General features: G+C 44.8%; 2 protein-coding genes across 2 annotated transcripts; one reads left to right on the plus strand and one right to left on the minus strand.

Moving 5' to 3' along the window:
* Positions 1-125: 125 nt before the first annotated feature.
* Positions 126-15,580, minus strand: eif2a (eukaryotic translation initiation factor 2A). The gene is made up of 16 exons (XM_069668045.1): positions 15,550-15,580; positions 14,732-14,801; positions 14,564-14,635; positions 14,044-14,162; positions 9,748-9,847; positions 9,579-9,661; positions 8,281-8,354; positions 8,049-8,193; positions 7,852-7,968; positions 6,671-6,827; positions 6,447-6,531; positions 3,845-4,177; positions 3,243-3,350; positions 2,724-2,837; positions 2,553-2,618; positions 126-949 (listed from the first exon to the last, which is right to left on the minus strand). The coding sequence occupies exons 1-16, from the start codon at positions 15,575-15,577 to the stop codon at positions 884-886; spliced, it is 1,737 nt and encodes a 578-aa protein (XP_069524146.1). The 5' UTR covers positions 15,578-15,580; the 3' UTR covers positions 126-883.
* A 1,010-nt stretch (positions 15,581-16,590) lies between these two features.
* Positions 16,591-19,078, plus strand: serp1 (stress-associated endoplasmic reticulum protein 1). The gene is made up of 3 exons (XM_069668067.1): positions 16,591-16,818; positions 18,024-18,096; positions 18,414-19,078. Exons 1-3 carry the CDS (start codon positions 16,735-16,737, stop codon positions 18,452-18,454), a joined length of 198 nt encoding a protein of 65 aa, XP_069524168.1. The 5' UTR covers positions 16,591-16,734; the 3' UTR covers positions 18,455-19,078.
* Positions 19,079-27,829: the final 8,751 nt, after the last annotated feature.

Below are 27,829 nucleotides of genomic sequence, written 5' to 3' on the forward strand. Positions count from 1 at the left end.
CGACGTAGCACAGTTGAACAATTTAAACCAGAAAATGAAAATAATTGAACTTTTCTTTTTTTGTGCTTTAAATGAACATTTCAACATGTCTGTTGTTTGACTGAGTGTTTCAGACATTTATTTTAATTTGTTAATACAGAACGCTGTTAGCATTTTTCTTTACTCCACTTATTAGCTCTTTATGAGCATTGAGCTGAATCTCATCATCATCGTCATACACATTTGTGTACCAGTTACATACACCGCTAATTCTAATCTCCCCTCTGGCGATCAATAAAGAATGACCTTTTCAGGACCTTCATCACTACACACAGAAAGCTGTAACAAAGTGAGAAAGAGAGGTGTTTGCAGTGTGAATTTATGAAATATAATGTGAAGAATATGAAATTTCCCACAGAGCCGGAGGTTCCTGAACACCTCATGTAAATAACTCTGGAAATCAAAGTGAGTTTATGAGAGTTTAATTCAAACTTTGAACTCTTACAGGTGCGTGAACATGAGGCTTTTATTCTGAAAGGAACACTGTCAAAGGCTGTACAGATGTTGCATAGCAACAGGGCGTCATTGGGCTGGCTTCAACTTGCCACACATGCACGTGCACGCACACGCACAAACACACTACAACTTCCTCCTACATGTCCCAGAATTCCTTTGGGCGCCTCCACATAACGAGGAAGAACTGAAGCTTGGAAAACAGGACACCATCAGTTTGTGACTGTAATGGGCGTGTCATCCATGACCCCACCCCACATCATAAAAACCCTGCCCCCTCTTACCTAAACAGGAAACCCAGAATATTACAGCCCCCAGCCTGTTTAAACTGCAACATGTGTGTGGTGGATCGTAGGATTGGGGGCGGGGCTTGTAGCTCCTGCAGCGCCCCCTACTGTCCGATCTGCAGCTCCTCCAGCTCCTTTAGCAGCTGCTCCTCCTTCTGCACTTTCTCCAGCTGAAGAATAAACACACACCTGGTCACACACCTGGTCACACACCTGGTCACACACCTGATCACACACACAGTCACACACCTGGTCACACACACAGTCACACACCTGGTCACACACACCTGGTCACACACACCTGGTCACACACACCTGGTCACATACCTGGTCACACACCTGATTACACACCTGGTCACACACACAGTCACACACCTGGTCACACACGGTCACACACACCTGGTCACACACACCTGGTCACACACACCTGGTCACACACCTGGTCACACACCTGGTCACACACACCTGGTCACACACACAGTCACACACACAGTCACACACACGGTCACACACACGGTCACACACACCTGGTCACACACACCTGGTCACACAAACGGTCACACACCCCTGGTCACACACACCTGGTCACACACCCGGTTACACACCTGGTCACACACACCTGGTCACACACCTGGTCACACACATGGTCACATACCTGGTCACACACCTGGTCACACACACGGTCACACACCTGGTCACACACACGGTCACACACACGGTCACACACACGGTCACACACCTGGTCACACACCTGGTCACACACACAGTCACACACCTGATCACACACCTGGTCACACACCTGGTCACACACCTGGTCACACACCTGGTCACACACCTGGTCACACACACCTGGTCACACACCTGGTCACACACACCTGGTCACACACACGGTCACACACCTGGTCACACACACGGTCACACACACGGTCACACACCTGGTCACACATCTGGTCACACACACGGTCACACACACCTGGTCACACACACCTGGTCACACACACCTGGTCACACACCTGGTCACACACACCTGGTCACACACCTGGTCACACACACGGTCACACACACGGTCACACACACGGTCACACACCTGATCACACACACGGTCACACACACCTGGTCACACACACGGTCACACACACGGTCACACACCTGGTCACACACCTGGTCACACACCTGGTCACACAAACGGTCACACACACCTGGTCACACACACGGTCACACACACGGTCACACACCTGGTCACACACCTGGTCACACACCTGGTCACACACACGGTCACACACCTGGTCACACACCTGGTCACACACCTGGTCACACACCTGGTCACACAAACGGTCACACACACGGTCACACACACGGTCACACACCTGGTCACACACCTGGTCACACAAACGGTCACACACACGGTCACACACACGGTCACACACCTGGTCACACAAACGGTCACACACACGGTCACACAAACGGTCACACACCTGGTCACACACACGGTCACACACCTGGTCACACACACGGTCACGCACCTGGTCACACACCTGGTCACACACACCTGGTCACACACCTGGTCACACACCTGGTCACACAAACGGTCACACACACGGTCACACACACGGTCACACACACGGTCACACACCTGGTCACACACACGGTCACACACCTGGTCACACACCTGGTCACACACACCTGGTCACACACCTGGTCACGGTCTGATTATTAGTCATTAGTGATTATGACACCATAATTAGGACAAAGTGGACAGGTCCAGGTGCTCACCTGGTTCTTCTGCAGGCCTTTTCCCGCTGCCTGCTGCTCCTTCAGCTCCTCGATGGCTTTGAGTTTCTGAAACACATGAATGCATCACTGACACCTGGACCAATCACAGCTCAGAACACACCTGTTGTCTGTCACAGTGCTGATGAGTCTGAAGGATTCACTGCTCTTCACCTTCTTTAGGTTCTTGATCTTCTTGTCAGTCTCTGGGTCCCCACTGCTCGCCTCTGATTGGCTGTTGCTGACGGGGGCGGGGTCAGAGGGAGGGTCAGGTTCAGACTTCGCCTCCTGTGGAAAAGTGTTTTATTTCAGCTTATGAATCCTGACGATTCACAGAAACAGAAGTCGTGACCATTTCTTTGAACACAATCTGATCAGTTTCCTGACCGCTTTGATTGACAGGCTGACGTCCTCTTAAGGAGGGATCATGTGACAGGAAACTCAGGAAATATTTTTAAACAAACAAAGATTCTGTAAACATGATGTTCATTTAACAAAAATCTGCGTCCACACGAGAACATAAAAACCTGCACACATTCTCGTTACACACTGCAACATCTGCTGCTAATTATTCAGTTGTTTTACAACGTGTACTCAGACTTATCCCTGACGAGCAAACTTTAGAAGATAATATGAAAACGATGTTGTGATGTCGCAGCCTCTGAGCTGTCTGATTGGCTGACGTCAGCTCACCTGTTTAGCAGCTTTCTTTGCTTCTCGTTTCTTCTGGTTCTTCAGAGCTGATTTAGAGAGATTCTTCTCCCCTGCAGGACGCATGTTCTGAGGGGGCTCCTCTTCATGCTGACGCACGCACGCACACACACACACACACACACACACACACACACACACACACACACACACACACACACACTTTAACACAACACCGAGGTAGTACCAACACTTAGTCTTCTGTCTTTGTTCCTGTCTGTTTATAAAGATCTGACCTCGACACAGTCAGACCTCATAGTCAAGCTTTGTTCCTGAAATGCATCATGGGAGTTTTAAATATCTAAACTAGAACCGCAACCGTAAATTAATTAATCGATGAGTCAATCAAAGAAAATTAATTGCCAATTATTTTGATAAATGAAGTGTTTCAGCCTTTTTTTCAAATGAAAGTCAAACATTAGCAGCTTTTATTTTGTCCTTCATTAAAGTTCATGAAGAGTCTGTGTTTTAGAAAAAGCAGCAGTTTGAAGTCGACCTTTCACAGCTTCTTTCACATTTATAGACTAAAAGATTCCCGATTAATTGCTAATGAAAGTAATCTGACTTGTTCACAGTTTGCTCACCAGTTTGGTGCTGGCCGTGGCTGGCAGGTGTCTCAGTGCAGGTGGGCGGTATGCCTGTTTGGGCGGGGCCTGTGTGGTTCCCAGCTCGCTGGAGGCCGCCTGGTACTTTATGGCCCGCTCAGGGAAGCTGCCATCGGGGAACGACTGCCAGCGGACCTCCCACAGCTCGGCTCCAGCGGCCACGTCCCATTTGTGTAGCACGGGGCCAGTGTAGTGCCAGATCTTATAACCATTACTGACCCGCAGCCGGGGGGAACAGGTGGCCGTGACGACGTGCTCGCCGTCAGGACACCAGGAGAAATGTGTGGCGTCTGGAGCCTGAGGTTTGGACACCTGGGGACAGAGCGAGACACTGATGAGAATGAGAGCTGGAACCTGGATGTCTGTAATATGTGACATCCATTTGTCCCAGTGTTCCTGCTGCCATCTGTGTTAGTGTTAGTGCGTTCTGACATGAACACTTACAGTCAGTATTGACTGTGTTTGCACATGTCAGAATATGTTTCAATCATAAAATAATCCATGTTGTTTAAGGCCAGATGTAGCTGAGGGCCACCTGAGGGCCACCTGAGGGCCACCTGAGGGCCACCTGAGGGCCACATTATACCAAACATTAACGTGAGTCTGTCCTGGACAGGGGCTTTGATCACATCACTTATTGAACTTAACACACTCAAGTGTCAGTGACGTCCCCTCCCCTGGCCAGAATAAAATGGAGAGCGACGCAGAGTCACAAGGCCCATATGGCACAGAGCGCTCTTTGAGGTGGAGGACTTCTCCCCTCCAGAGTCCCCTGAAGAGCACTTCAGTGTGGTGGAGGGCCGTGGTGGTCCCGAGCCCTATCAGTTCCAGCCGTTGGCTCCAGCCCCACTAACGCCTGAAGCCAGAGCTTTCCGAGCCGAGGCAATGCAAGTGCGTATGCGCCGACCGCGCGTGCAGCCTGTGATTCTGAAGAGGGAATGGGCGCAGTCTCTGAGTGGTAACCTAACGGCTAATGTACAGTGTGCTAGCAACAATAGTGTAATCTCCAGTAAATGATGTGTCTCCATCAGGATATATTTGAAAATGAACACGTGGTTTCACAGACTCCCCCTCACAGACGGGGCTGGGGGGGGGAGCCGCCCACCTCTGATTGACAGATCATGATGTAAATTTGTCCCACATGGTTTTCTGCACGTCACCATCGGCTGGTCAGGTCCAGGGCTGTATCCCAAATGCACGCACACACACACTCGACACACACACTGGATAAACTTTCAGGTCTGCTGCATGCAAACAACGCAGGTATAGCTCAATTACCACGAGCTGCTGCTGCTGCTGCTCTCTTTGTCTTAGGACGATGGTTCCTTTGACCGTCAGATAAGGAAGCTAACGCCGGAAACACACGGGACGCGGAAGCGCAGCGAATAGCTAAATGTTTTTTGCGCGAGCCGCAAGCGATCGCGTCAATCCTGGCAGGAAGTCACACATGAAACAACGAGAGAATCCGGTCAATTTTCAACATCAAAACAATCTTCAAAATAAAACACCGCGATTGACAAATGTGATGTTTTATTTGTGTGCTTTAATATATTTGTCAGTAACTACACAGAGCGCGAGAGAGACGAAGATACACACACACACACAGACACAAAGACACAAAGACACACAGACACACAGACACACAGACACACAGACACACACACACACACACACAGACACAGACACAAAGACACACAGACACACACACACACAGACACAGACACACACACAGACACACAGACACACACACACACACACACACAGACACAGACACACAGACACAAAGACACACACACACAGACACAAAGACACACACACACACACACACACACACACAGACACACACACACACACACACAGACACACACACAAAGACACACAGACACACACACACACACACACACAGACACACACACAAAGACACACAGACACACACACACACACACACACACACAGACACACACACACACAGACACACAGACACACAGACACACACACACACACACAGACACACACACACAGACACACACACACACACACAGACACACACACAGACACACACACAGACACACAGACACACACAGACACAGACACACACACAGACACACACACACACACACACACACACACACACAGACACACACACACACACACAGACACACACAGACACACAGACACAGACACAGACACACACACACACACACACAGACACAGACACACACACACACACACACACAGACACACACACACACACACAGACACACACAGACACACACACAGACACACAGACACAGACACACAGACACACACACACACAGACACAGACACACACAGACACACACAGACACACACAGACACACACACACACACACAGACACACACAGACACAGACACACACACAGACACACACACACACACACACACACACACAGACACACACACACAGACACACACACACAGACACACACAGACACACACACACAGACACACACAGACACACACACACAGTCCCCGGCGTCACTCTGCTGTTGCTGCATGTTGTCATGACTAAGTGTTTGTGTGTGCTGCTGTTCTTCTTCACCTGTTTGTATTTCTTCACATCCCAGACCTCCATCTGGCCCCGCAGGTTCCCGAAGCCAGCCAGAACCAGGATGTGACCCTGAGGACTGAAAGAGGAAGAACCATTGAACTGTGAAGTGAAGTATTTGTGGCATCAGAAGGATTTTAACAGCTCATGTGACAGACACAGTAACTAATTAGGAAGCTGTTGATGCAACATTTGAACACAGGACAGGTGTGCTATACCTGTAGTAGGCCGCGTTTCGTGGTCCAGTTCCGAAGTCGAACACTGGGTCACATTTGAGGTTGAAGACGGTGACTTTGGCCGGCATGAAGCCGTACACCACACAGAACTCTGCAGCGTTGGGACTCCACACCACGTCGTAGATCGGACCGCTCTTCGCTGTTTCAAACATGAAGAGGAAGAGGTGTGTGAACAGTACGGGCTGCGACAGGTGTTTTTAGACCTGGGCCCTATCTTTATATATTAATGTCTAAATGACCCACAGGAACAAACAGGTGTGAATGTTTCCAGTAGATGTGTTCATCCTGCAGCAGTGAAACAGGCTGTAATGGCTGCAACATAATCCTTGATGGGTCAAAGGTCGTCCCCTAAAAGTTCTTGTTGTTTCCACTGACAGGCTCAGATTGTTATTCTAAGTGTGTGACAACATGACAGAAAGGATCCCTACAGAGATAGACCTTTGTGTTACAGAGGAAGATGATGGTTTTAACCACACACAGACGTTACATCGCTCTCTGCACACACACCAGACTCCATTCATAAAAACAGTGATTTTAGCTCACAGGACACAGGAGCTGCTGCTCTGCTGCTGCTTCTGTCTGTTAGTTTGTGTTGTGTGTTAGAACAGAGCTACACATGAAAACAAAACCGAGATCCAACTCCAAGTAGACGATCCATCACGTGATGTAGACACTCAGTTCCCTTCAGTTCCAGTGATCACTGTAAATATCTTCAGCTGTTCTCACGTTACACAGCGCATTAACACAAATCTACATTTCTAAACATTCAGACATGAACAGTCAAAATTAATTATTGACATGTAATTTCAGATATCAGCAATACAGTTAAAATTAAAATGATATTTTACAGTAATTATAAAAGTAGGATATTTTCAGTCTGTACATATTGAGACTGATGCTGTGTCTGGGCTTCATGAGTCTCAATCCTTTTACGACATGAAATAAAATGACAGATATTTGTCTGGTTATTATCCTAGTGATAAATAATCATTCACTGATATCTGTCATCAAATAAGCCACTGATGATGGAACACGGCAGAAATAGTTTAACACATCAGGTAAATCCCTGCAGGTGTGACTGGTTTCTCTGAAATCGAAGCTGTGACAGCAGAGAGCAAAGCGTACATGAACACACGCGGCGCATCGACCTGAGCAGCACTCACGCAGCTGAACCAGCGCCGTCTCCCCGTTGACCCCGAGGTAATGCAGCGTCTGCTCGCCGTAGTATGAAGCTCCGGTCTTATCCACCTCAGTGCTCGCCGTCACCAGGACCGCCGACGCTGAGAGAGACAGGAAGTGGGTTCTTACATCAACATCATCACGTCATCTGGAATACAGTCATCTGAGTTCGGCCCCCCACCTTTCTGGTTCCACTGCATGCTCACTCTGTCCGCCTTGAAGAAGCTCTTGTTGGCGAGGGCGGCAGTGGGCCCTCCCAGCACCGGGTACTGGTACAGACGGACAAACGAGGGGGCCCCTTTACTGCCTGGGACGTAGACGGCTAGCTGGAGGGGACAAACAGGACAGGTGGGACCGGGGTCAGGTTAAATGTCCATCCCTCTCTGCTGTGTGTGTGGGGGGTGGATGCTCACCTTGCAGGGCTGACCTCCAGGTGACACAGCAAAGTGTGACACCTTCTGCATGTGGAGCTTGTTGGCGATCGAGTCTGAACAGAGAAAACACAGTGAGGTGGGGGGCGCGGTTCTGAAAGGAACCATTTCCACTGCAGGAAGTTTCCCCAGGGACCAGGAACCTTTAGGCCGGAGATGTACCTGCTTTTGACAACGCACTCATGTTTAGCATGATGGCTGCCCCGCATTCCCTGTGTTTGTTTGGTGCGTCGTCGAGTACTGGCGTCGGCTGTCCTCAAAGAATAATGCTACGCGTACGCGAGATGCAGTGAGCACATGAACAGTGGGGGCAGTGTAGAGGCAGAGGGGATGTGGCAGGGTCGACACAGCAGCAGGGACAACAAGCAGAAAGTTCTGAAGACAAGCTGATAGACCGAGTCCTCAGTGATACACATGTGTACAATGTGTCGCCGCCGCTGCACAGAGACAAACATGCCAAGATATATTTATTTAAACATAAACACGTCGTTAAAAGATCAACATAGGCTTCCTACACCTCGCAAAATAAACCCAATAATTAGGTTACAGTACAGCGGACATTCATCGCTCTGAGCAAGAAGTGCGGCAACAGGTATACTTAAACATAAACATACACCTTTAACAATAATCATCATTACTACACCTGTCTGTTATGCTGCAGGTGAGAGTCTCTCTCTCTCTTGCCAGGCTGGATTTAAATTGTAAATTCTCAATCATAGTTTCTCAATCATTTAAATCATAGTTCAAAGTGACGATGCGAGCATTCACAGATGCTCCGCCACCAGGAGAGTACGTGCGAGGACATACCAGAACACACGAGACAGCCGCGAGAACACTTTAGAACACGCAAGATCGTATATAAATTCCAATATCCAAATATCTGTTTTTTATTACAATTCGGTTATATAATTGAATTAAGAATATTCGTTGACAGCCCTACGGAGGAACATGAGGAACATGTTGGAGAGACGGAGCGGGGACGGAGCAGACGGTGTGTTCTGTCCACTGAACACACAGAAGCTGTTTCTGCTGCGATCTCAGAGTGAACGTAACCTCCTCGAGTGTCTCCGTGTCTGTTGTTTACATCCTGCACATACAGTAGCTGCATACGGACTGAGCTCTCTGGTGCGCCCTCTAGAGGTATCCTCCAGTTACACACATAGTGCAAAGACAAGCATGTGAACAATTGCGTTCACGATGCAGACGGTTGTGTACGCGAACACAAGGTTTAAAAGAATATCTCCAGCTTTAGAGGTTCTTCAGAGAGCCCAGGATCTTACTGAAGTCATTGTTCTCGTAGAAGTGCAGCTCGTTGTTGACGCTCCGCACACAGATCTGCTCATCGTCAGACCAGCTGGGGCACCTGCAGCCAATAAGAGACAAGCATTCACACACATTAATACATGCAGCACACACACGCTCACAGGTCATGTGTGTGTTCTCACTGACCAGGAGTCGACCTTCTTCTGATACAGAGCTTTAATCAGCTGACCGCTCTGAACGTCCCACAGCTGCAGGTTAGCATCTCCCTGAGGACTGTCCTGAGTCTCTGCAACACACACACACACACACACACACACACAACACACACACACAACACACACACACACACACACACACACACACACACACACACACACACACACACACACAGATGTTGTTGTTACGTAGATGGAAGTATGCAGACCGAGTGACATTATTGATGTGAGCTTAGAATGATAGTGTGCTGTCGAGGATGACACCCAGGGCTGCTTCTCATGTCTCTTAAGTGATATTTCCTCGCTCCTTGCTTGAACCGGAAGTAGTTCAAGAGCCGCCATTTTGAAGACCGTCTCAAAGCTCTTATCGCTGCTCGGCAGAGCGAGGAGAGAGGAGGGAATTCAGAGGAGCGATAAGCGAGGATACACGAGAGCAGCCTCCACGGAAGTCTTTTACTGGCCGATACTAGGGATGCACGATATTATCGGCACGTTATCGGTATCGGCCGATATCGGCTTAAAAATGAACTTCTCCAACACGCCGATATCCGATAGTTCATTTTCGCATCATAGCTTCGATGATGCGAGGAGGAGCCAAGGCAAAGTCTTTCAACACTACAAACTTGATTAACCATCTCAAGACCCGTCACCCCGACCGTAACAAATGTGATAAGAGTATCACCGTTATACTGTACACTAATTCCAATACAGAAGAGAGGTGATGATCTCTGCAATTAGGTGTGCAGGAAAAAAATCGGTATCAGTATCGGTAATCGGCTAAATGAGTTGTAAAATATCGGCATATCAGATATCGGCAAAAAATCTAATATCGTGCATCCCTAGCCGACACGCCCCCTTATTAGAGATCAGGTAGTGACTGGACTCAGCACCAGCTCGGACTGATGTGAAACATCACCAGAGTTTCATATCGCAGAGAGGAAGAAGCGGGCCTTAAAACAGACTTTACAGGGCGCCTTGAAACCGACTGTAAAAAAGGCTGCAAAGTGACAAGTGTGTTAATAATTATTATTAAGTGCCTTTAATTATGTGGGGTCTTTTGTTTTGAAGTACTGTTGGTAATATCGTCAAGATCATACATTGGGAGCTTACCCACAGGCTCGCTGTATTAAGTGACGTCATTCACATTAATAAGCCGGCTGCTTCAGAGTGATAGATGAGTGAGGGACAGTGCGGTGCAATAACTTGTGAAGAGTGATGTGTGCGTAAATGCATAAGAGTAAGTATTTTCTACTGAATGACCGTATTTCTTGTGTTAATGTAGATACACAAACTTAATGTCAGCCAATTCTGATCAGGATTCTGCGCTTTGATGTTGGCTGTTTGATGTTTATGCTAATTATATGCACGTAATTACGGTCGTCGGACCTGCATCACGTAAAGTTGAAACATGTTCATGTGTGTTAATGTGTTCGTTATCTGTTTAGTAATGTTATGTGCTTAATTGCTGAGCTTGGGTACGACGTGAATGGTGTTAATCATATGTGCTTTGATCACTCGGTGACGGATGTAGCACGTCCGTAGGTTTTTAAAATAAAGGAATCCTGCCGGTTGGGCAGCGGGAGATTTAACATTAGCCTTAAATAACCGGAAGTGTTAGGTTCACATTGGCAGTAACTTCACAGAACGTATATATGAGAGAGCATCTCATGTAATGAGTGTTTATCACTTCTCTATTCATATGAGTGTATTTTTATATATATCATTCATTCATTTGCATGTATCTTCTTTCTTATATAGAAACCACACGCACCTACGTTACCTTGTATTGCAACTGGATAATATGTAAGCCTGTCACTACTAAAGAGGGAATATAGCAGCATCAACCATCGCCTGCCTCTTCAATACATACTCTTGAGCTGAAAATAATTAAAATGCAGTGAATAACTGCAGATTTGATTTGTTTTCTGAGTCAACATCTGAGTAAAAATAAGTCACTTGTCTAAAAATCAAAAAGTATCAAGTAAGTGTGTACATATGTATAACTAGTTAGTGTGTGTACGTATAACTAGTTAGTGTGTGTACATATAACTAGTTAGTGTGTGTACATATGTGTAACTAGTAAGTGCATGTGCATATGTATAACTAGTTAGAGTGTGTACATATGTATAACTAGTTAGTGTGTGTACATATGTGCAACTAGAAAATGCATGTGCATATGTATAACTAGTTAGTGTGTGTACATATGTGCAACTAGTAAATGCATGTGCATATGTATAACTAGTTAGTGTGTGTACATATGTGCAACTAGTAAATGCATGTGCATATGTATAACTAGTTAGTGTGTGTACATATGTATAACTAGTAAATGCATGTGCATATGTATAACTAGTTAGTGTGTGTACATATGTGCAACTAGTAAATGCATGTGCATATGTATAACTAGTTAGTGTACATATGTATAACTAGTTAGTGTGTGTACATATGTGCAACTAGTAAGTGCATGTGCATATGTATAACTAGTTAGTGTGTGTACATATGTGCAGTTAGTAAGTGCATGTGCATATGTATAACTAGTTAGAGTGTGTACATATGTATAACTAGTTAGTGTGTGTACATATGTGCAACTAGTAAATGCATGTGCATATGTATAACTAGTTAGCGTACATATGTATAACTAGTTAGTGTGTGTACATATGTGCAACTAGTAAGTGCATGTGCATATGTATAACTAGTTAGTGTGTGTACATATGTGCAACTAGTAAGTGCATGTGCATATGTATAACTAGTTAGTGTGTGTACATATGTGCAGTTAGTAAGTGCATGTGCATATGTATAACTAGTTAGTGTGTGTACATATGTGCAACTAGTAAATGCATGTGCATATGTATAACTAGTTAGTGTACATATGTCTAACTAGTTAGTACCTGTGCATATGTATAACTAGTTAAGAGTGTGTACATATGTATAACTAGTTTGTGCGTGTACATATGTGCAACTAGTTAGTGGGTGTACATATGTGTAACTAGTTAGTGGGTGTACATATGTGTAACTAGTTAGTGCATGTACATATGTGTAACTAGTAAGTGCATGTGCATATGTATAACTAGTTAGTGTACATATGTCTAACTAGTTAGTGCCTGTGCATATGTATAACTAGTTAGAGTGTGTACATATGTATAACTAGTTTGTGCGTGTACATATGTGTAACTAGCTAGTGCGTGTACATATGTATAACTAGTTAGTGTACATATGTATAACTAGTTAGTGTACATATGTTTAACTAGTTAGTGTATGTACATATGTGCATATGTTTAACTAGTTAGTGTGTGTACATATGTATAACTAGTTAGTGTGTGTACACATATGCATATGTTTAACTAGTTAGTGTGTGTACATATGTGTAACTAGTTAGTGTACATATGTTTAACTAGTTAGTGTGTGTACATATGTGTAACTAGTTAGTGTACATATGTTTAACTAGTTATAGTGTAGACATATGCGCATATGTTTAACTAGTTAGTGTGTGTACATACGTCTAACTAGTTAGTTAGTGTACATATGTATAACTAGTTAGTGTACATATGTATAACTAGTTAGTGTACATATGTATAACTAGTTATAGTGTAGACATATGCGCATATGTTTAACTAGTTAGTGCATGTGCATATGTATAGCTAGTATATGTTAAACTAGTTAGTGCAGGTGCATATGTATAACTAGTTAGTGCGTGTACATATATGTAACTAGTAAGTGCATATGTATAACTAGTAAGTGTACATATGTCTAACCACTAAGTGCCTGTACATATGTATAACTAGTTAGTGTGTGTACATATGTGCAACTAGTTAGTGCGTGTACATATGTCTAACTAGTTGGTGCGTGTACATATGTGCAACTAGTTAGTGCGTGTACATATGTCTAACTAGTTAGTGCGTATACATATGTATAACTAGTTAGTGTACATATGTATAACTAGTTAATGTGTGTACATATGCGCATATGTTTATCTAGTTAGTGCGTGTACATATGTGTAACTAGTTAATGCGTATACATATGTATAACTAGTTAGTGCGTATACATATGTATAACTAGTAAGTGTGCATATGTATAACTAGTTAGTGCGTGTGCATATGTATATCTAGTTAGTGCGTGTACATATCTGTAACTAGTTAGTGTACATATGTATAACTAGTTAGTGCATGTGCATATATATATAACTAGTTAGTGTGTCTACATATGTGCATATGTATAACTAGTTAGTGCTTGTACATATGTATAACTAGTTGGTGTGGTGAGAGCGTCTCACTGCTGTACGGTTGCCAGGTCACCAGGACGCTGCTGAGAGGAGAAAAGTCCAGCAAGGACGTCTTCGGGAGGTCAAAGTTCGACACGACAGAGCCGTCTGCAGACTTCACCACAGAGACACTGAGAGACAGACAGGCAGACAGTGTTAGTTTGCTGACTGGGGGTCAAACAACTTTCTTTTTCTCTCAGATCAAACAGGAAACAAAACAGAAAAAGGTACCTGCTTCCAAAACTATAACAGGAGTGTTTTAATCACCTGGTTTCTCTAAATTAATGTGTGAACACACAGGAAAGGTTATTTTAAAATCAACCAAGAAGGAAAGAAAAACAAAGAAAAACCAGTCAGTGTTTATACTGGTGTAACTGGAATTCTGTTTACAATGCTCATGATGTTTTACCTTTTCAGATATATTATTTTACATAAAGTTACTGTGATATTATCACTTTGAAGTAGGAATAACATGAGATTATTATTATGATTATTGTCATTATTATTTTCATTGTTATTACTGAGTACTAACTTGTGTCCGTTGCACCAGCAGAACAGCGTCCCATCTCTGCTGAAGGTGAAACACCTGCTGAGCCGAGAGTCTCTGACACACAAACAGGAAACACATTCATAGGTTTGACTTATTCAAATAGAAATACATGAAGTTGAGTCACAGTTATGAAGATGGAGATGTTTTTACCTCTGGAAGGCCAAGTGTGGCTCACAGCCAGGAGGACCACAAAGCAGAGATGTACCATCTGACCCACGCACTGCAACACACACACACACACACACACACACACACACAAACACACACATACACAAACAACCAATCATGAATATTCACAGAAGCAGTCTGTTCTCTGTTTATTCTAATCATCAGTGCCACTCAGATACTGATGCTTGACTTTGGCTGACAATAGACTTGTGTGCCAAACTTAACAGGAAATCTAATACTTTGAAGTGTCCACCTTGACCGGGCGATGAGCCTGTCACATAAAATGACTCTGAACACATTTGCTGGACAAACAGGTGAGACTTTTCAATTCGGCATAAATATATTTTACATATAATCCTTCATAGTCATAGTCATAACTTGAGCGGCTATTCACTGTGTAAAGCTGCTCACATTGTATTTTCACTCTGCTGAGACAGCAGGTGATAAGAGAGAGCAGACAGACCGATACAGTTTAGATAATAAATGTCTCTTACTGGATTTCCACTTGTGTTTTTTGTTTATCCCGAATAAATCCGAAGACCTTACAGGTTTCAATTAAGTATTTATATTTCTTTAAAACCCTAAACTTATTTGTACTAAACACCTCAACAAAATCCGGCAGATATCACACTGAGTTTGGTGTAATACTCATTCTACCTAAAAGAACGGAAGCCTTTGGGGTCGCTGACTTTGCAGTGATGTTTGACTTTTAGCCGTTAGCCGCGGCTGTTCGCTAACATGTCGGTGTTTGCCTTTTAATAAGACAACAACCGAGTTTAATGTAAACTAATATTACCCACCTGCCAACAGCGGGATGGGGGGCGCCATGTTTACGTGTGCCGGAAGAAGAAAAGCCGTCTGCCGGAAGTGCGTAAGGCAGCAGAAGGCGGGTCTCTCAGTGCCACATCAGCATACAACCGTCCCGTTTTATGAACACGTAGTTACAACAACAACGTTTGGCGTAAAAAAGATTCATCTGAAAATAAAAGTTTATATTTATCTTAAGGAAGATGCGATATTTTCAATGAACAATAAAAAGCTATTTATTATAATTGTTTTAAAATATGTTCAGTTCAGCAGCTGCGTCAAGCTGTCGACGAGCAACGAACGGGGAGGTAATTTCCGGTTTTAAATTAAAAGCGCAATCTTTCTCAGGTTAAGTTTAACAGAGAAGGGAACAATAACAGTTAAAAATAAGTAGGCTAGAAAGCAATATAGAGTCAAAGTGTTCTGCTATAATGAATGTAATAAAACGATTGTTCACAAAAGTGTTTTTCAAACATGGGTGTTCATTGTAAGAGATTCTTATGATGAAAACGTTTACTAGGGAATTCATCTTTGCCATCGGTGGCACCTACAGCAGTGTGTATGTGTGCAGTCGGGCCTGTCAGTGGTTGCCCATAAGCTTCCTCAAAGCATCCGACAAACATTTAATTCAAATAAATACATCACAAGACATTCATATCATAGATGCAAAAACTGACACTTTGAGATGTGAAACTTTAATTCAACAAAACCAACTCAACAACAAGGTGACAGCACCGCAGCAAGATGTTAAAAGATAATGATGAAAAACGATCTTCATAAACATATTCAACATTAATAATGAAACAAGATCAAGAGACACACGGACATTATGATGTTTAATAAATCCTTATAATGAGATAAGAAGTCGCTAACCTTTCAGTTTACATAAGTACAATAAAGTATTATCTTAAATTGCAGGGATCGACGTGTATTTAATTTTGAAAGAGCGCAAAGGAAGTCTTATTTCGAAACATTGTAACTTTACGTGGGTAGCGGCAGCTCGCGAGACAGTTGGGGGCGGGGCTTCATCTTTTTGAGTACGTAGACAAGAGAGAGTAGCCCCCAGTCCGTCAGCCGCCGCAGTAACCATCACAGAGAGGAAGAGAAGCAGAAAAGACTCCACAAACAAACTTTAACTTCATTAAAAAGTAACGAAACAAAGGGACGAAGAAGACAAGATGGTGGCCAAGCAGAGGATCCGCATGGCGAACGAGAAACACAGCAAGAACATCACTCAGCGAGGAAACGTCGCCAAGTCAACGGTGAGTTTAACAACGGCTGCTAACTCCTCTGTTCGTGTTTCTGATGAAAAAATGATGTAAAACGGAACAAACAGCGGTTCTGACTCAGTCCGGTTTATACTTCTCTGATCCTGGACCAGTGACTAGCCTGAAAAACCAGTCCGGTTCCAGTGTCGCCCAATGTGTCCCCGTGGCACAATCTCTGCGCTTTAATCAGTAAACATCGATATGTGTTCTGTGTGTGTTCAGCCATTCAATAATCAATCATCAGATTTTGTATGTTGTTTGTATTTGTCTTTAATCTGAGGCGTCAAACGTAAACATGTTATATGTGGATACAACTTATTATTTCACTAAACTGATAAGATATGAGTAAATAATTATCCTCTAAGTGTGACATCATCAAAGTGGGACATCACTGAGTTATTGATCGACTCACCTCCAGATCAATCAGTTCGATCTGCTGCTGATAAAGAAGAGATAACACAACGTCTTCTCTTTACTCACTGATGTATTCAGCAGTGTTACAGGACGACACGCAGAACCAAGATCATGTAGAACACATAGAACCAAGATCATGTCGAACACACAGAACCAAGATCATGTCGAACACACAGAACCAAGATCATGTAGAACACATAGAACCAAGATCATGTCGAACACACAGAACCAAGATCATGTAGAACACACAGAACCAAGATCATGTCGAACACACAGAACCAAGATCATGTAGAACACACAGAACCAGTATCAACGTAGAACACATAGAACCAAGATCACGTAGAACACATAGAACCAAGATCATGTAGAAAACATAGAACCAAGATCATGTAGAACACACAGAACCAGTATCAACGTAGAACACATAGAACCAAGATCATGTCGAACACATAGAACCAAGATCATGTAGAACACACAGAACCAGTATCAACGTAGAACACATAGAACCAAGATCATGTCGAACACATAGAACCAAGATCATGTAGAACACACAGAACCAGTATCAACGTAGAACACATAGAACCAAGATCACGTAGAACAGGCAGAACCAAGATCATGTAGAACACATAGAACCAAGATCATGTAGAACACGCAGAACCAGAACGTAGAACACATAGAACCAAGATCACGTAGAACACATAGAACCAGTATCAATGTAGAACAACTTATTCACTTATTGTGTGTGTGTGCGTGTGTGCGTGTGTGTGTGTGCGCGTGTGTTTCAGAGGAACATGAGTGAGGACAAAGGTGTGGGTCCCTGGCTGCTCGCTCTCTTCATCTTCGTCGTGTGTGGATCCGGTGAGTCTCTTCCTGTTTGTGTTTTACATTTGAAAACATTAAAACGTTTGTTTTTATGAAACATTAACCACTGATGATCTTTTTTGTCTCTTGGAAAACGATCGAAAAACAGTTAGTGTGATTGTCACTGTGCTCTCCTGTGTCACTGTGACACGGGGGGGTGGGGGGGGGGGGGTCAAAGGTTGTTTCAACTTCATGTATTAAGTCAGTTAATCTTAACGAGTTCATCGTCAGTCAGTGATGGATATTTTCTCTCTCTCTGTGTGTGTGTGTGTGTGTGTGTGTGTGTGTGTGTGTGTGTGTGTGTGTGTCTGCAGCCATCTTCCAGATCATCCAGAGCATCAGGATGGGCATGTAAAGTGATGTCACCAGCAGGAGGCGGGGCTATGACAGCGAGCAGCTAAATTGGCAAGGATGACAACTGCAGAGCAGCGAGCGTGCCCCGCCCCCGACCCCACCCCTTGAACTGAACCCAAACATTCCTGAACTCTGGCAGCTGCAGACCCAAACGGACCAAACAGGCCCCGCCCCCTGCCCCGCCCCTCTATTCTGTTATCTGTGTAGACTTCACGTGTTGCTGCCCGCTGACCTTCTCACCGTCTGCCTGTAAACAAGCCACAGTGTGCCTTTCTGTGTTTACCTGTGCTTTAGCCCCGCCCCCACCGATTACACCTTATCAGTACAGGGGGTGGGGGGTGTCATAGTCCAACCTACTCCTGTAAACTGTTCCAGTCTTTATTCCAGACCATCAAGATGTGTCAGGGTGTCTTACTGCCCCCCTCCTCCTCCTCCTCCTCCTCCACCTTCTCCCCCTTCTCCTCCTCCTAACACTCCCCCTCCTCCTCCAGCTTCTCCTCCTCCTCCTCAGTGTTACGAGATGTGTTGAAGGTCTTTTGAATCAGAAGGTTAGGAGGTGCTGACAGGTGTGTGTGCACTGTGTGCAGCTTCACCTGAACATAATAAAGTTTCTTTTTCAAGATGACAGACTGTGTGTGTGTGCGTGTGTGCGTGCATGCGTGCATGTGCGCGCGTGTGTGTGCGTGTGTGTGTGTGTGTGTGTGTGCGTGTGTGTGTTCGTGTGTGCGTGCATGCGTGCGTGTGCGCGTGTGTGTGTGTGTGTGTCTCTCATCAGACACACCTGGGGCCGCCTACACGACGAGGCGAGTTAAACAGACCCAGGGTCTCTGCTCCAGGGGTCCGTTTCAGAAAGCGGTTTTAGTGAAACCCCGAGTTTGTTCACCCTGAGATGAGGGAAACCTCTGGTTTGCCGTTTCAGAAAGAGAGGTAACTTTAACTCTGAGTTGGTTACTATGGTAACTGAGTCTGTGAACCTCACCTGGTCACGAGCAGGTTTTCTTCAGGACACTCAGAGCTTCGCTCCGTCTCCTCCCTCTGGAATATAAAACCCTCATTCACTTCCTCGTTCATTCAGCCCGTCTCACGCGTGTTTGAGCGGTTACAAACTAAAAGAAGAAACGTTGCGTCTCTGTGCTGCTCTGACCGCTTTGCAAAAGTCTTTTATAATTATGATAAAAAAAATCAAAAGACAAATCTGCGTCAAAGTCATCATTTGTAGATTTTCACCACCACTGCAGAGAGCGCTCAGATAAGACGCCGTAAGTTAATGGATTTTTTTTTAAACTAACACATTCAGTTTAATCAGCATGAATTATAATGTATGTGAAGTCAGCATCATGTTAGGGATAAAGCTGATGCACATTAAAACAGCCACTGAATGATATTTAATCTGTTTCATATTTAAAATATGATGAAGTGAGGTTCAGCCGTGAGCCTGTTCTGCCTGAGCCGCACCTTTCAATGATGTTCTGCTGTTTTATTTTTAGCTGCTTCCATGTATGTTTTTCTCTCCCGCTGCATTGCTCCTAAATTAATATAAATTTTAGCTTCCGGTCGTGATGAAGTATTAAATAAACAGACCAGTTCAAACTGACGCGTTCACTCGAGCAGCAGCTGCAGCCGTGTTACTTTATGTTTCTAAAAACATGCTCGTATTCGCTGAACGTCCGCGTGAGGATTTCGAGTTCCACTGTTGTGACGTAGGAGGACCTCTTTTTGTGTACCGTTGCCATGGTGACTCGTGGCGTCGGGGCTCCATTAATGCTGGCTTTTTATTGTCAGCGTGCACGCACTTAACTCCGCATGAACCTACTCAGAGTTGATTGAACTAACTCTGATCAGCTGTTCTGGAACCCAAAAGCGACTTTCAGCTCAGAGTAAGTCAAACCACAGTCCGGGGTTAGACTGAGGGTCTGTTGAACCTCCTCTCTGAAACGGACCCCTGATCTGCTTCTCTTAACCTGACAGTCACATGACGCTGGTTATAAACTCGATAAGTCAACCCAGGGTTCCTCTGAGCGCGCACACATTAAAGGGGCGTGGTTTGGAGCAAACGACCAATCTAAACACGGGCGAGTCTGCCGTCAGCTGATCGGCATATTTTACAAACTCAGAGCAAACTGTGATTTCAGAACGAGATGAAGAAGAGACACATGATGCAGACTGACATCGCTCAGCTGCAGCTGCTGGATGCAGGACGGACAAACAGCTAAAATAAGTTACCATGGTGATCTACCCGGGTAAGAAGTGAACCAGCTTTGTGGTACTGAAAACTCGGAGTTAACCCTGAAGTTAACAGCATATCCTACTTCGTAGTGTATCCCCCTGATGTTGGTCGTCTGTACACCAAACTCCATTCAAAAATCTGGCTGTTTATCTTGTCATTGTTTCCAAGTAAAGTTATTTCTTTACTCACTTTATTTTGGTGGGTATGAGAGTTTCCTTTTCCTCCTGAGCATCTGTGGTAAGTAAGAGTGAACTCCTCTCAGGCTCAGAGCTGCTCATTAAGCTCTCAGTAATCAGCGTGGTGTCGCTGATGCAGCACTCCGTGTGTCCACCAGGTGGTGCTGTCTGGACTGACCAGAAACAGTCCTGTGAATCCATCCATCCAGTGTGTTCAATAAATGCTGACTAATGGCTGGGTGTATCCCACAATGCATCACTGCATCACCTCGATCCAGGTGTTGGCAGAGCGATGACACCTGTGAACACAGAACATCCTCCTGATTCAACCTGCTTTATCCTGCTTCTACACCAAACTCCATTCATAATTCAGACCGCTTACTGTGGCCTTGTTCTAAAGGGACTGAAAGGACTAATAATTAATAGCTAATTAATATTAAATTATGTAACAATCATCCACAGGCCGTAAGCTTGATTTTCTTTGTTTGACTGAAACTTGGCACTTCCTCCTCACATTCAACGCTGCACTCTGCCTATCTGCAATCAAATCTCCACGTCTCATCTCATTCAGGAATCTGAAGGACATCAACGTTGACACTCTCTGCTCCAAAATCGACAATATCTCAGTCCCGGGCCATCTCTCCAACCCTGATGATCTCACAGCACTTTACAACAATGGTCTACACAGCATCCTCAACTCCCTTGCCCCTCTGAAAACCTGGTCAGTCTCCTTCTCATCCACTGGTACACCCCTGAACTCTGGTCATTGAAAGCACAAGGTCGCCAACTTGAACGGCTCTACAAAAAAACTGGTCTCACCGTCCACAAGGACATTTACAAGGCTCACATTCTTCTCTATAAGGACTCCATTGCTCACCGTAAATCTGATTATTACTCCGGTCTCATCCTCTCCAATGAAGGAAACACCAAATCACTATTCTCACTGCCCAACAGAATCATTCAGCCTCCCCACTCCTTACCCCCCCACTTCTACTCAACTGGCACCTGTAATTCCCTGATGTTATTTTTCAATGACAAAATCAACAACATCCACCAGCACCTCTGTTCCCACCTACCTTCTCCTGCACCTGAACCCCTCCTGTAGAGTCAGTCTCTTTCCTGTTTTCAACTCCCCGATGCCTCTGAAATCTCCGACCTCATCCTCAAATCCAAGCCTTCCACCTGCCAACTGGACCCCCTCCCCTCGACCCTGGTCAAATCCTGCCTCTCCTCTCTGCTTCCACTTAATTCTACCATCATCCACTCTTCATTATCCTCCGGCTCCGTCCCCTCACTTTTCAAAACTGCAGCTGTCACTCCAATTCTGAAAAAACCTGGCTCAGATCCCAACGACTACAATAACCTCCGCCCTATCTCCAACTTACCTTTCATCTCCAAAGTCCTTGAAAAAATAGTCTCTTTTCAACTTCACGCCCATCTCACCCACAACAGCCTCTACGAGCCTTTTCAATCTGGTTTCTGTCCCCGTCACAGCACCGAAACCGCCCTCATCAAAATCACCAACGATCTCCTCACTGCAGCTGACACCGGTTCACTCTCCATCCTCATCCTCCTTGACCTGAGTGCGGCCTTCGACACTATCTCCCACCCCATCCTCCTCAGTAGACTCTCCTCCATTGGCATCACTCACACCCCCCTTCACTGGTTCCGCTCCTACCTCACAGGCCGCACCCAGTTCATTCAGCTCAAGTCCTTCACATCCGTCCCCTCCCAAGTCACTACAGGTGTGACCCCCTCCTCTTCATCACTTACCTCCTCCCCCTCGGCCATATCCTCCGCAAATTTAACATCCATTTCCACTGCTTCGCGGATAACACCCAGCTCTACCTCTCCTGCAAACCGAATTCCACACTCCCACCCCCCTCCCTCTCCTCCTGCCTTTCTGAAATAAAATCCTGGTTCACCTCAAACTTTCTAAAATTAAACAGCAATAATCCCGAAATCCTTCTCATCGGCACCAAATCCAAAGTTGACAGTTTCTCACTCTCCATAGACGGCACCTCTGTTTCCCCCTCCCCTCAGGTTAAGAGTCTGGGTGTCATCCTCGACTGTACTCTATCTTTCCAATCACACATCAATAACGTCACCCGGTCCGCTTACTTTCACTTACGTAATATCAACCGTCTCCGCCCCTCCCTCACTCCCCACACCTCTGCTATTCTTGTCCACAGCCTCTTCGGCCTCCCCCAGAAAGCCCTCCATAAACTTCAGATTGTCCAGAACTCTGCCGCCCGGATCATCACCAGAACACCTTCTTCCCACCACATCACCCCCATCCTACAGCAACTCCACTGGCTCCCAATCAACCAACGGATCACCTACAAAATCCTTCTGTATACTTTCATGGGGGCCAGAGCTTTCAGCCACTCTGCTCCCCAGCTCTGGAATTCCCTCCCACCCGACCTCCGAAACTGCACCACCCTCCCCATCTTTAAATCAAATCTCAAAACCCATCTGTTCCGCCTCACCTGTCCCTCACCCACTCCTAATGTATTTTATCTGGTTTGTTTTACCCTTGTTGGTGTTTTTACTCTTGTTTGTGTTTTTTGTACAGCGACCTTGAGTGTCCTGAAAGGCGCTTATAAATAAAATGTATTATTATTATTATTATTATTATATCAACTCTTAACACTTGAAATAGTATTGTTCCCCTGACGATGGGCAGAGTGGCAGCAGCAGAAGTTCTTCCTGGCGGCCTCAGCATTTTGGGTCCCACGTTGCAGACTGCAGGCTTTGAGTCTGTGTCTCTCCATCTCTCTCAGCTGCAGCTGGAGCATCTCTTCATGTCCTTTGGCTGAGGGGGGTCATAATGGCAGCTTTGCCATATTCAAAGTTTCTTCCGCTCAAAGTCTTTGTCTCTGACGTCATCTTCATTCAAAAGCTTTTACTCAATAGTCGCAAGATTTGGCTCTCAGGCAAGTTCAGAGCAACTTAGGATTCAGGATTCAGGAGTCGCAGCAGGCGACGTTTTCTGGCCCAGCATTCCGCAGGGCAGCATCAAGGTGAGAACCAGAGGCAAAGAGCACGAGCAGCAATAAGGGATCCTGGCTGGCAGGACTCTAAGTTCTAATTGTTTCCAAAATCAGAAGTTTCCTTCACGGGTTGGTTGGATGTCCCTTCCAACATGCTCGGTGTGGCTTGAACTCTGCAGCGGGCCTTGGGCGGCCAGACGGCAGGCTTGACCCCCCTCTCTCCGGCTTTCGGCCATGAGGCCAGAGAGAGGGAGAATCACATCAGGACCTCAGTCCTGGGGTCTCAGCAGAAGAGCCACAGCAGAAGACCAGTCTTATCCCTTCTCCTTGGGTATTATCCTTTGTGATAGGGGTGTTTTGCATTGGCGGGAGCTGCTGACCACGCCCCATCATAAACCATCTGTTGATTCTTTCAGTTAAACTTCTTTTACAAACTTAATATTAATTCGCTTCACCTTTTTAATTCTACCATATTTGAAAGTTTTGCTCTCTCTGCTTTGAAATAAGACCAAATACTTAATATCACTCACCGAATAAAACTTCATCAATGGAAATAAAAGTATTAAACGATTTCAACAACAACATAGATGACAATCAAGTTCTTTATTTTCAGACAGTTTTTGTATATCTCCGTCTTGTTGCTCTAGTGAGTCTTTTGATGTTCGCCAGAAACCAAGGAAAGTCGTCCTCCTACAGGAGCCATACATCAGCTGGCTTCACTGGTCGTTACTGACCCAGAGGTCATGTGAACAGGAAGAGAAAGATTCTGTCTTTGTTACGGAGTTAATGATTTTACTTCTTCATCATGGGATCATCCGCTGCAATGTTTATGTTTACAGCATGTTACATGTATGCATTATATATTCCACATACTGGGCCTTTAAAACGAAAAGGTTTGAGTTAGAGCCAATAATCATGAGATGTACAGATTCACCCCCCAACAGGTGAAATCCTGATGTAACAACAACCAATAATAATATAAAGCTCTTCTCTACAGCACCTTTCAAACACACAGCTGCAGAGCGCTTCAGGGTCAGATGTATAGAGACTGTTTGTACCAAAGAGTTTTACAGCGAGCATGAAAACAAACTTTACGTGAAATACACAGTGACACAGCCATACGTACACGTGCGCACAGACACGCACAGCCTTCTGAACGATTTCGTTAAACAATGTAAAATGGAAATGATCCGAACATTTGACACAGAATAAAACAAAAGTTTATATCAAACAAAGAATCGATTAGACTAAAGAGTGTCTCTGAAACGCTCTTCATGCAGGTTGGATCTGTGTCTGTCCCGCTGCGTGGACCTGACGCTGTGATGTGGACAGACAGACTGAGGCTGCTGCTGAAACTTCATAATATCATGGTAATATAAAATGTGTCCTCATGTTAGAGCTAATAAACACTTTCTCATAGTGAAGCATCAAAACTGGATCAGAGGATTCAGGATCATATTTCAGTTTAAAGTCTCGTTAAGTCTGTGATCAATCACACATTAAATATGAATCATAGAATAAACACGTTACTAAACGACTAATCTCTATTCACAGATTCTACACATGCAGAATCTGTAGGCAGGGACGTGGATTTTAGGGACGGGCAGGAAAAACAGTCCTTGTGGAGAGCAGAGCACGTAATCCGCCGTAATGACGTCCCGTATAGAAGTCTCTGACTGAGAGGGAAGTGTGACGAATGTTTCACTCATCAACAAATATCAGATCAAAGAACACAAAGTTCACGCCTGTGTTCAAGTTGCAGCTCATATGGAAAGCATTCAGATCAAGACTTCTTGAACTGTTTTCTATCAGTGAAAACTGAACTCTGTGTTTGGCATCATGTGATAACACAGAACAGGTGATGGCATCATAAAGTGTTCAGGTCAATCAGTGAAAGCTACATGGTGATAATCACAGAATCAGAGAACCTCGGCTGCATGGTTCTCTTTCTGTTCAGGACCCATCAGAAGTCAGAGTTCGACATCAGACATCATCTTCTCCGTGTGATCAGGTTCACTTCAGGAGTTAGACACAGTTCAACATGGCAGAAAGTCAAACATTTTAAGATTATGAAAATGTCCTCAAAGATGTTCTTAAAACGTGATCGTTATTTTCCAAGTTACCTTTATCCCGGACTACAGAGGGTTAGGGGTCAGAGGTCAGAGCTGCCACATGTCGCCAGCAGGTCGCAGAGCTTCAGTCTGATTGGAGTTATTAGAAATTAACAAACTCTGTAAGTGTGCAGTTGCAGCGTAACAAACACTGTGTGTAACTGTGGTTACAACGTAACAAACACCGTGTGTAACTGTGGTTACAACGTAACAAACACTGTGTGTAACTGTGCAGTTACAGCGTAACAAACACCGTGTGTAACTGTGCAGTTACAGCGTAACAACCACTGTGTGTAACTGTGGTTACAGCGTATCAAACACTGTGTGTAACTGTGGTTACAGCGTAACAAACACTGTGTGTAACTGTAGTTGCAGCGTAACAAACACTGTGTGTAACTGTGGTTACAGCGTAATAAACACTGTGTGTAACCGAGCAGTTACAGCGTAGCAAACACTGTGTGTAACCGTTCAGTTACAGCGTAACAAACACTGTGTGTTACTGTAGTTGCAGCGTAGCAAACACTGTGTGTAACCGAGCAGTTACAGCGTAACAAACACTGTGTGTAACTGTGGTTACAGCGTAATAAACACTGTGTGTAACTGAGCAGTTACAGCGTAACAAATACTGTGTGTAACTGTGCAGTTACAGCGTAACAACCACTGTGTGTAACTGTGGTTACAGCGTATCAAACACTGTGTGTAACTGTGGTTACAGCGTAACAAACACTGTGTGTAACTGTGCAGTTACAGCGTAACAAACACTGTGTAACTGTGCAGTTACAGCGCAAAAACCACTGTGTGTAACTGTGGTTACAGCGTAACAAACACTGTGTGTAACTGTGCAGTTACAGCGTAACAAACACCGTGTGTAACTGTGGTTACAGCGTAACAAACACTGTGTGTAACTGTGCAGTTACAGCGTAACAAACACTGTGTGTAACTGTGGTTACAGCGTAATAAACACTGTGTGTAACTGAGCAGTTACAGCGTAACAAATACTGTGTGTAACTGTGCAGTTACAGCGTAACAACCACTGTGTGTAACTGTGGTTACAGCGTATCAAACACTGTGTGTAACTGTGGTTACAGCGTAACAAACACTGTGTGTAACTGTGCAGTTACAGCGTAACAAACACTGTGTAACTGTGCAGTTACAGCGCAAAAACCACTGTGTGTAACTGTGGTTACAGCGTAACAAACACTGTGTGTAACTGTGCAGTTACAGCGTAACAAACACCGTGTGTAACTGTGGTTACAGCGTAACAAACACTGTGTGTAACTGTGCGGTTACAGTGCAACAACCACTGTGTGTAACCGAGCAGTTACAGCGCAATAAACACTGTGTGTAACTGTGCAGTTACAGCGCAACAACCACTGTGTGTAACCGAGCAGTTACAGCGTAATAAACACTGTGTGTAACTGTGCAGTTACAGCGCAACAACCACTGTGTGTAACAGAGCAGTTACAGCGTAGCAAACACTGTGTGTAACTGTAGTTGCAGCGTAACAAACACTGTGTGTAACTGTGGTTACAGCGTAATAAACACTGTGTGTAACCGAGCAGTTACAGCGTAGCAAACACTGTGTGTAACCGTTCAGTTACAGCGTAACAAACACTGTGTGTTACTGTAGTTGCAGCGTAGCAAACACTGTGTGTAACCGAGCAGTTACAGCGTAACAAACACCGTGTGTAACTGTGCAGTTACAGCGTAACAAACACCGTGTGTAACTGTGGTTACAGCGTAATAAACACTGTGTGTAACTGAGCAGTTACAGCGTAACAAATACTGTGTGTAACTGTGCAGTTACAGCGTAACAAACACTGTGTGTAACTGTGCAGTTACAGCGTAACAAACACTGTGTGTAACTGA

The sequence above is a fragment of the Semicossyphus pulcher genome, unplaced genomic scaffold, assembly GCF_022749685.1.
Source record: "Semicossyphus pulcher isolate SPU_LCO1_2020_fin unplaced genomic scaffold, fSemPul1.0.p SCAF_19, whole genome shotgun sequence".
In the NCBI taxonomy this organism is placed as follows: domain Eukaryota; kingdom Metazoa; phylum Chordata; class Actinopteri; order Labriformes; family Labridae; genus Semicossyphus; species Semicossyphus pulcher.

Excerpts from the sequence above, each read along its gene's own strand:
- eif2a (XM_069668045.1), bottom strand. The coding sequence starts at position 15,577 with ATGGCGCCCCCCATCCCGCTGTTGGCAG. Across the intron at positions 7,969-8,048 it reads CATGCAGTGGAACCAGAAAG|CGTCGGCGGTCCTGGTGACG; the intron begins GTGGGGGGCCGA and ends TGTCTCTCTCAG. Across the intron at positions 4,178-6,446 it reads ATGTGAAGAAATACAAACAG|GTGTCCAAACCTCAGGCTCC; the intron begins GTGAAGAAGAAC and ends CTCTGTCCCCAG.
- serp1 (XM_069668067.1), top strand. The coding sequence starts at position 16,735 with ATGGTGGCCAAGCAGAGGATCCGCATGGCGAACGAGAAACACAGCAAG. Across the intron at positions 16,819-18,023 it reads GAAACGTCGCCAAGTCAACG|AGGAACATGAGTGAGGACAA; the intron begins GTGAGTTTAACA and ends CGTGTGTTTCAG. Across the intron at positions 18,097-18,413 it reads CTTCGTCGTGTGTGGATCCG|CCATCTTCCAGATCATCCAG; the intron begins GTGAGTCTCTTC and ends GTGTGTCTGCAG.